The sequence below is a fragment of the Berghia stephanieae genome, chromosome 4, assembly GCF_034508935.2.
Source record: "Berghia stephanieae isolate SIO BIC M18660-M18661 chromosome 4, UCSD_Bste_1.3, whole genome shotgun sequence".
Lineage (NCBI taxonomy): Eukaryota > Metazoa > Mollusca > Gastropoda > Nudibranchia > Aeolidiidae > Berghia > Berghia stephanieae.
Genome location: NC_088363.1, coordinates 7713674 through 7721821, shown reverse-complemented (window position 1 = coordinate 7721821; position 8148 = coordinate 7713674). Strand labels below are relative to the sequence as shown.

The 8148-nt window shown below is 38.2% G+C and overlaps 1 protein-coding gene across 1 annotated transcript; it reads left to right on the top strand.

Moving 5' to 3' along the window:
* The first annotated feature begins 409 nt into the window (after nt 1-409).
* On the top strand, nt 410-7866 carry LOC144971678 (ATP-dependent translocase ABCB1-like). The gene is made up of 6 exons (XM_078912752.1): nt 410-540; nt 1833-1993; nt 2862-3085; nt 4609-4721; nt 6249-6420; nt 7680-7866. Exons 1-6 carry the CDS (start codon nt 501-503, stop codon nt 7864-7866), a joined length of 897 nt encoding a protein of 298 aa, XP_078768878.1. The 5' UTR covers nt 410-500.
* Nucleotides 7867-8148: the final 282 nt, after the last annotated feature.

Here is an 8148-nt window from a genome sequence, read left to right as displayed (position 1 = left end):
ACTTCTCTTGACCGTTTCCTTTTCATGTTTATTTTTTGCCCATCCCTTATCAAGGGTCATGAATAAGCGGGAGGCTGCCATCGGAGTGCCTCACCTGTCAACACCGAAGGTCAAGGTTATGAGTCATACATCTTTGGCGAATCAAAACAGCAGTTTTCTCATTCTTCAGTCTTCATTCATTTTCATTCATTCATTCGTTCGGCATCCGCAGTGCCGGTAATTTCGTGTAAATTATCTTGTGGTAAAAAGCTGTGGATCAACAGGGTTTGTTTTGTTCTCGGTTGATACTGTGTTTTAATCGAACAAATCCGTCGTTTGCTCATTTCTGGCCTCACAGCATCTCAGCATATTATTATTATTCTAGACTATTTACTATTATGATGACGCATTTTTAGCGGTGCAACTTTGTTGTATTGTGTGTAATGAATTCTTTTTTCATGTGTTTCATGCAACACGCCGAATAATAATTTCATCATAACATATTGTGTAAACTTGAAATAATGAGTTATCACGGGAAATTTGAAAAAATACCAACAAAAGGTAAGTTTCGTGAAAGCAACTGCCGCTAAATCATTCAGATAGTAAATGAATGTTGCCGAATATTGATGACATAATTAATTAATCTATGGACCCACAGATAATTTACAGGAAAATAAAACAAAACAAAAACCCTATCGTTTTAGTTTTTTACAAAATGATAAATGTTGTCTTTCTCAGAAAAAGACTCCAGAAGGGCCCAGGCCAAACCAAATGGTCTCATTCCGCAACAAGAACACAAAGCCTGCCTAAGGACAATGGTTGAAAAAGATAAATAAAGGGGAAGAAGATGACATGAGTGTGGACCGTCAAGATTATGGACAGAGATGAAGAATCAGAACAGGAGGCTATTGTTTTCCCGACATAAAATGGAACCTTATCGCATGCTATAATGCATAAGGTGGATTTCCTTTTCTTTTGACAATTTTTTTTTTGGGAGGCCTTCCGAAAGCTCCTACATCCCCAGTATTCTTGATCTAGTAGGGGGGTTTGGGAGGGGGGGGGGGGGGGGACTTTTTTTTATAATGTTCTAGTAGGGGGTTAGGGAGGGGGGAGACTTTAAAAAAAAAGGTCCCCCCCCTCCCAAACCCTATACTAGAACATTATAAAAAACAAGAATACTGCTGAAAATAACTTGTCACAGGCTTTTCACTTAAGTTTCAAAAAACTTTTCTTCTCTTTTTTTTTTTTTGGCAATTTTTATCTCTCACTGTGTTGTGATTATTGTAGGTAGGTGAAGTGTTTCACTACCTCACCATCAAGTAAGATTTCTTGATGTAAAGAGATGTAAGAATAAATGGACTGATTCATGGCCTAATGCTAATACATAGCAATGGTCATATTGTTAGGTCAGCATTTGGGAAAAGGAAAAAAGAACATGTAGAAATTCAATTAAAGTGTTATGTCTTCCTCCCGGCATGTATATAATTTTTAATTCACATCACTTAAAATCTTCAGTTGGGTCGCGTTTGTCTTGCTTTCAGACTAGTAGGTCCTTGGATTGAATACACTCCAGGCAGTGCAAAATTGATGGGAAAGGCTATTTATTCACTTTCTCTCAATGCACTCGGATAAAAAAATGAGTACCCGCCTGTAGCAGCGTTGTCTGTTGAAAAAAAAATATTGTGATAAGCACCTATCAGTTATCATGTCTTGTCTCTCATGTTAAATGTTGTTGTATGCTTAAAACCCCTTGTAATGTGCTTTGAGCACATTTAGTGAATATTGCACCATATAAATGCTCAAATTATGATGTTTTTTTTTTCATAAAAAGCTATTTTAATTCAAATTTTCAGAATCACAAAATGGAGCAGTGGCTGAGAGTGTTACAATGGAAAACATTTCAAAGAATGGAGGAACTCCAGCCAATGGCTCAGCAACTGCTGATGAAAGTAGCTCTGCCAAGAGTAAAAAAGAGAAAAAAGAGAAACCAAAACAGGTCGGCCTACTGGAAGTGGTACGTTTCCTGCTGAAAACAACTTGTCACAGGCTTTTCACTTAAGTTTCAAAAAACTTTTTAAGACACACTTATTCAAAAAATACTTTTTGTATGTGTAATTGTGTTGAAAAGGAACAAAATTCCAAACACTGAATGTTTCGGGCTTAAAACCCCTCTCAAGATCATACTTGATGACAAGACGTGCCAATGAGTTTTTCTACTCTCTGTGCGGATTTTAAGCGATGAATGAATGTTTTTATTATTTTTGTTATTGCTGAAGAAGGTTTTGAGCCCGAAACATTCAGTGTTTGGTATTTTGTTCTATTTCGAAGCTGTCATATTCATTTTTGTTCATACTTTTGACAGTCCACAGCTTCTAGTGGTTTAGTATTCACTTCGTACAAAACTATTATTATTTTAATGTGCGGCTATGTGGTCTAGTGTTATGACACTCGCTTTCGGATCGGAAGGTCCTGGGTTCGAGCCTCGCACTCGGCGCATGGTTGAGTCCTTGGAAAAGGCTCTTTAATCACATTCTCTCATCGTACTCAGGTGTAAAATGAGTACCTGGCCGTTAACAATGTTGTCTTTGTCCGAAAAATTGTAATATCTCCTAACATGTCCCGTCCTACATGTTAAATGTTGCTGTTGACCAGGGACCCCTTTTAAAGCGCTTTGAGCACATTAGTGGATATTGCTCTATATAAAGCTCAATATTTAAAAAAATTTTTTTTAAATATCAATATAATTTGTTTTATCACACTGACAGCTTCTTGTGGTTTAATATTCACTTCATACAAAACTATTATTATGTCAATGTCAATATAATTTGTTTTATCGCACTGTGAATTGACAAATTCATGTTCATTGATCTCTTTCATCACAGTTCCGTTTCTCCGATGGACTGGACAGGTTCCTCATGGTAGTCGGTGGCTTCTGTGCCATAATTCACGGAGCCCTTCTGCCAAGTCTTATGATTGTTTTTGGAGCAATGATTGAATTTTTTGTGGATACAGGAAAGGTGGAAAAATTTATCAGCAAATTGCCAGGCTTTTTATCGTCAGTCAATCTTACAGAGGGTTACATATTGGAAGACATCAGACGGCTTGGGTAAGTGACGAATCAACTTAAGGGGCTCGATTACTAAAAATACAAAAGTCTATAATTAAGAAAATTTGATCAAACTAATGAAGTTTATACATCAGGTATGTTGTAATAAAAGTTTTTGATAATAAAAATTATTGAAAATCTCTTCGTTGCCATGGAAAAGGTGGCCATCTTGGAAAATAAACAAGTTTTTTTGGGACTCCACCATTTTATTAATTTTACGATTTTTTAATTTTTGTGGTTGTTATATAAAGTTTAATCATAGTTGTAAATAGCTGACTACTTAATTTTCATTCATTCTCAATGGTAGCACATGTGACCGGTAATCAGAAGGTCTTAGGTTTGGTCCCCAGTCGAGGTCGACTGATTTTTTTTGGGATGGTTTTTTTTCTTGTATTTTTCTTTCTTGCATTGTCTGGCACCTTTCATACACACTTGTTCAGAGGGAGTTAATGTGTGGCAGAACAAAACAGTGCAATTTCTCATTCTTCAGAAGTTAGCTAGAGTATCAATGATAGTTTATCATCTCATTTGATCTAAAGATGGGGGTTAGTGCTGTACAACAATGGGGCTTATCGGCAATTGTTCAACTTACTTACTTACTTATCCGAACCAGCGACTACCTGAGCTCTAGCCTTTCGGTCTTGTGCCATGACGTAGAAGTTAGATGTCTTTTGTAGTTGTTCCAGGTGACTATAAAGTGTGTTACTGATGCTTGGATTTGGTGGGAGGAATGTGCATCTCAGGTCTTCAAGTGGCAATTGTTCAAAATGTTCCTCCTTTTTTACTTTTTGTCATCATCAGCACTGCTGTATGTTGGCTTCAATTGTTGTTAATGTTACTGTTGAGCTGTCACTCAATCCTATACAGTGCGGCTATGTGGTCTAGTGGTATGACACTCACTTTCAGATCGGGGCGTCCTGGGTTTGAGCCTCACTCTGCGCATAGTTGGAGTCCTTGGACAAGGCTCTTTTCTCACATTCTCTCACCATATTCAGGTGTAAAATGAGTACTTGGCTGTTAACAGCGTTGTCTCTGTTGGAAAAATAAAATTGTAATATCGCCTAATAGGTGTCATGTCTTGCTCTACATGTTATATTGTTGCTGTTGGTCAGGGACCCTTTGTAAAGTGCTTTGAGCACGTTTAGTGGATTTGGCGCAATGTAAAAGCTCAAGTTTAAATGAGCAGCCTGAAATGAGAATGTGATTTCATCAGATCTTTACTAGAAATAAAGACATTGCATTTTGATGCTGATCAGCCCCTTGAAGTGGCAGCGTGGCTCAGCAGTAAGGTCTTTGCTTCGTGCCCGAAAGGTACCGAGTTCGATCACCCGCTGCTGTGTGGCCTTGAGCAAATCACCTCGCCCTAGCTCAATTTGCAGCTCTGCACTGCGGCTGATGCCTGGGTTATTCCAGTCTTTTATTGGAATAGACCCTAGAGAAAAATTTCCCCTTTGGGATGAATAAAGGGAATTTTATTTAATTTATTTTAATTTTAATTTGTCTTGCCACAATTGATGTTTCAGACCTCTGTGTCCCAGCATTGAAGTGTTTTACAACAGTACAGTCTCGTGTTCTGAGATAGATCCACAGGAAAGGATATTGCATGAAATGACAACATATGCTATTTATTTCTGTGGTGAGTTGATGTGAAATTTGTATTGTTTTGAAAACGTTTTTTTATTTTACATCTATGAATCAAATGTAGTCGTTACAGCTTTTTTATATTTTATATATAAGCACCCTCTCTCTCCCTGAAAACCTGTTTTTGAGTTGTGCTATTGGCGTTTGTGCAGTCCTGGGTTTGAGTCCCGAGCGGCGCATAGTTCAGTCCTTGGAGAAGGCCCTTTACTCACATTCTCTCACCGTACACAGGTGTAAAATGAGTACCTGGCTGTTAACAGCGTCGTGTCTGTCTGAAAAAATTGTAATATCGCCTTCCAGGCATCATGCCTCATTCTACACATTGTGTTGCTGTAGGCTTGGGACCCTTGTAAAGCGCTTTGAGTATGTTTAGTGGATATTGCGCTATATAAAAGCTTGTTTGTTTTTCTTTTCATTTTCTTCCTTGATCAAGAAACTTAGCTGCTATTGCTTACTTTGGGGTGCTGCACTGGAGCTGATGCCTGAATTATCTTGTACTTTACTCCAGATGGACCCCATAGAAAGAATGAAAGGATGATAAAAAAGCAATATTCATTTTATTTTTAATTTTTAATAAATTTGATTTATTTTTTATACGTCTGACTCTAACTGCCATGGAGGAGTCCCAAAATTCATGTGTGTGACATATGTATTAGTCTTACACTAACAATTATCTTTATCTAATGTCAATGAGTGATTACCATATATTGTGGGCAGGAGGTCACATGTTGTGTCTTCTATCCCCTATATCTGTTTTCTGAGTTACTTTCTGTCTGTGTCTTGGAATGGGGTTACTTGGTTTTGTCCGGGTGCTTTATGGAGTCCTTGGCTGAGAGGGAAACAGTCAAATGTATAGTGTTAGTTGTGGGAGGTGGTATATTTTTTCCTTGTAAATCGTCTCTCTGTTATGTATTATTTTTATTTTTTTTGAAAATAATGGTTTGTAATCATTTGAGTTTATTTCCCTTGGTGGGATCCTCTGCTTGTGTCTAGATGAAACTTTGAGGTGATCTCAAACTAAGTGCAGAGAAAGTGTAGTCTTGGAATCTACATCTGTTCCCTATTTGAACCAATTCCCCGTGTCTTACTTTTTCTAGGTTTCTTTCAATTGCAAAATTTGATGGTCCCATTTTCTTCCTTTTGACTGGTGCTGAAATGACCCAAATGTGTCGCAAGTGCCGTAAAACCCTAAAAACAAAATGAACATCACTCGACTCTTTGGCAGGTTGTGCTCCATGATTGCCATCAATTAATTTGTAAAGTGTGTTTGGTATCATCATCATCCATCGTGGCTTGTGCTCTTGAGCACGTTGCCGGTCAGCTGTCTCCACGAATCACGATCCTCTGCGGTGGGCTTGAAATCTGTGTTGCTTTTCAAGTCACATTTGACCATTCTTAGGTTATTTAGATAAGTCATTCCTCTAGCTCTCTTTCCTTCGATCGGAATAGAAAAGTGTTTGGTATAAGTTTTATCTAATCTACTATATCTGTGTCCTTCTCATTTTGTTTTTGTCATCGACAGCCATTGCGACTGGTCTACTGCTTGTTGCCTACCTACAAATGATGTGCTGGGTGGTGGCAGCGGAAAGACAAGCCAATCGGATCCGTTGCTCTTGTCTCTACAATATCCTGTACCAAGACATTGGGTGGTTTGATACTCACGAAGTGGCCGAGTTGAATACCCGACTCTCTGAGTAAGAAATTTTGAACACAAATCAAAGCAATAAAAATAAAGATTAAATATGTGAAATGTGACTGATAAATATGTGAAATGTGACTGATAAATATGTGAAATGTGACTGATAAATATGTGAAATGTGACTGATAAATATGTGAAATGTGACCGACTGAGTCACTCTAGTGTTATGCTGGGTTGAATCAAATACGGATAATGGAGTTTTAGGTCGTTATTATAAAATTTTAAAACAATTATCGTGTGTCCAATTTAGATGAAAGAATGTTTAATAAGAAAATAACATTCTTATTAAATGCGAGATCCGACCCCCACCCCCGGAAGGCCTGGTTCAAACCCTGGTGCTAACATCTAGTTTTTACCCCTGAGTAAGAGACTCAGTCTCTATTGCTTGTTTTACCGAGCTGCACTTTGGTTTGAGATGGAACCCAAATAGAAATGGTGGCCACTCGCCTGAAAATAGTTATAGTGTTGGGTTGAATATAATGCCTAAAATTGACCTTAAATCCAAACCTGTTACATTTTTATTTAAAATAGTTCCTTCATTAACCAGCTGGAAAGACACGGAGTTAACAATGTTTAACCAGAAAACTCGTCCCTCAAATATCGATTGGAATTTATTTTTGGGGCTATGTGGTGTAGTGGTTTGATACTTGCTTCAGATCGGAAGTTCAGGGCTTGAGTTCCGCTTTGAGTGGTACATAGTTAGTCCTTTTTTAAATCCTTTATTTAGGGCAATTTTCACTAAATGTTCTTAAACCGCTTTACAAGGGGTCCATGGCCAACAGCAACATGTAACATGTAGGATGTGATGTGAGGACTGATGTGAGTACGGTGAGAGAATGTGAATAAAAAGCCTTTTCCAAGGACTCAACTATGCGCTGAGTGAGGCGAGAACCCAGGACCTTCTGATCCGAAAGGGACGTCATACCACAAGACCACATATCCGCATATAGGTCTTGGAAAAGGCTCTTTACTCACATTCTCTCACCATACTCAAATGTAAAATGAGAACCTGGTTGTTAACAATGTTGTCTCTGTCCGAAAAAGTTGTAATATTGCCTAACATGTATCGTCCCTACATTTTAAACATTGTTGTTGGCTACAGACTCCTTTTAAAATGCTTTGAGCAGGCTTATTGGATAGTATGTTATATTAAAGCTCAAGTTTTTTCATTTAAAAAATTTTATTTATATATTCCCAGACTCATTGGTTTTGCCATTTTTGAACATCCATTATATTATTCTATTTCATTCACAGCGACATCATCAAAATTCAGGAAGGCATCGGTGACAAAGTTGGAAGTCTGTTCCAGTGGGTGGCTTGCTTTTTTGCTGGTTTCATCATCGGATTTTGTCTATGGCTGGAAACTGACCCTGGTCATCCTGGCAGTCTCTCCATTGCTGGCTGGGTCAGCTGGGGTCATGGGAAAGGGGGTCAGAATTGACAGGCCTCCACTATGTTGTGTTCTATCTCATTCCTAACAAGACAGATGGAAGGATGCCAATTGAATTCAGTTAAAAAAAAATAAAAATTATGCCTTTTGCGCCACGATATCATAAGATATCGTCGCCAGGCATTCCACGAAGGAATTTTAGATAACTCATCAAACAAGATGTCTGATGTCAACAGGACTCACCCATGTTGTCCAAAGTGAGCAATTTGGGGGTTTTAAAAATCTTGCTCCAGGAAAATAATGAAAGTGCCTGAAGCGGGGCTTGAACCCGGG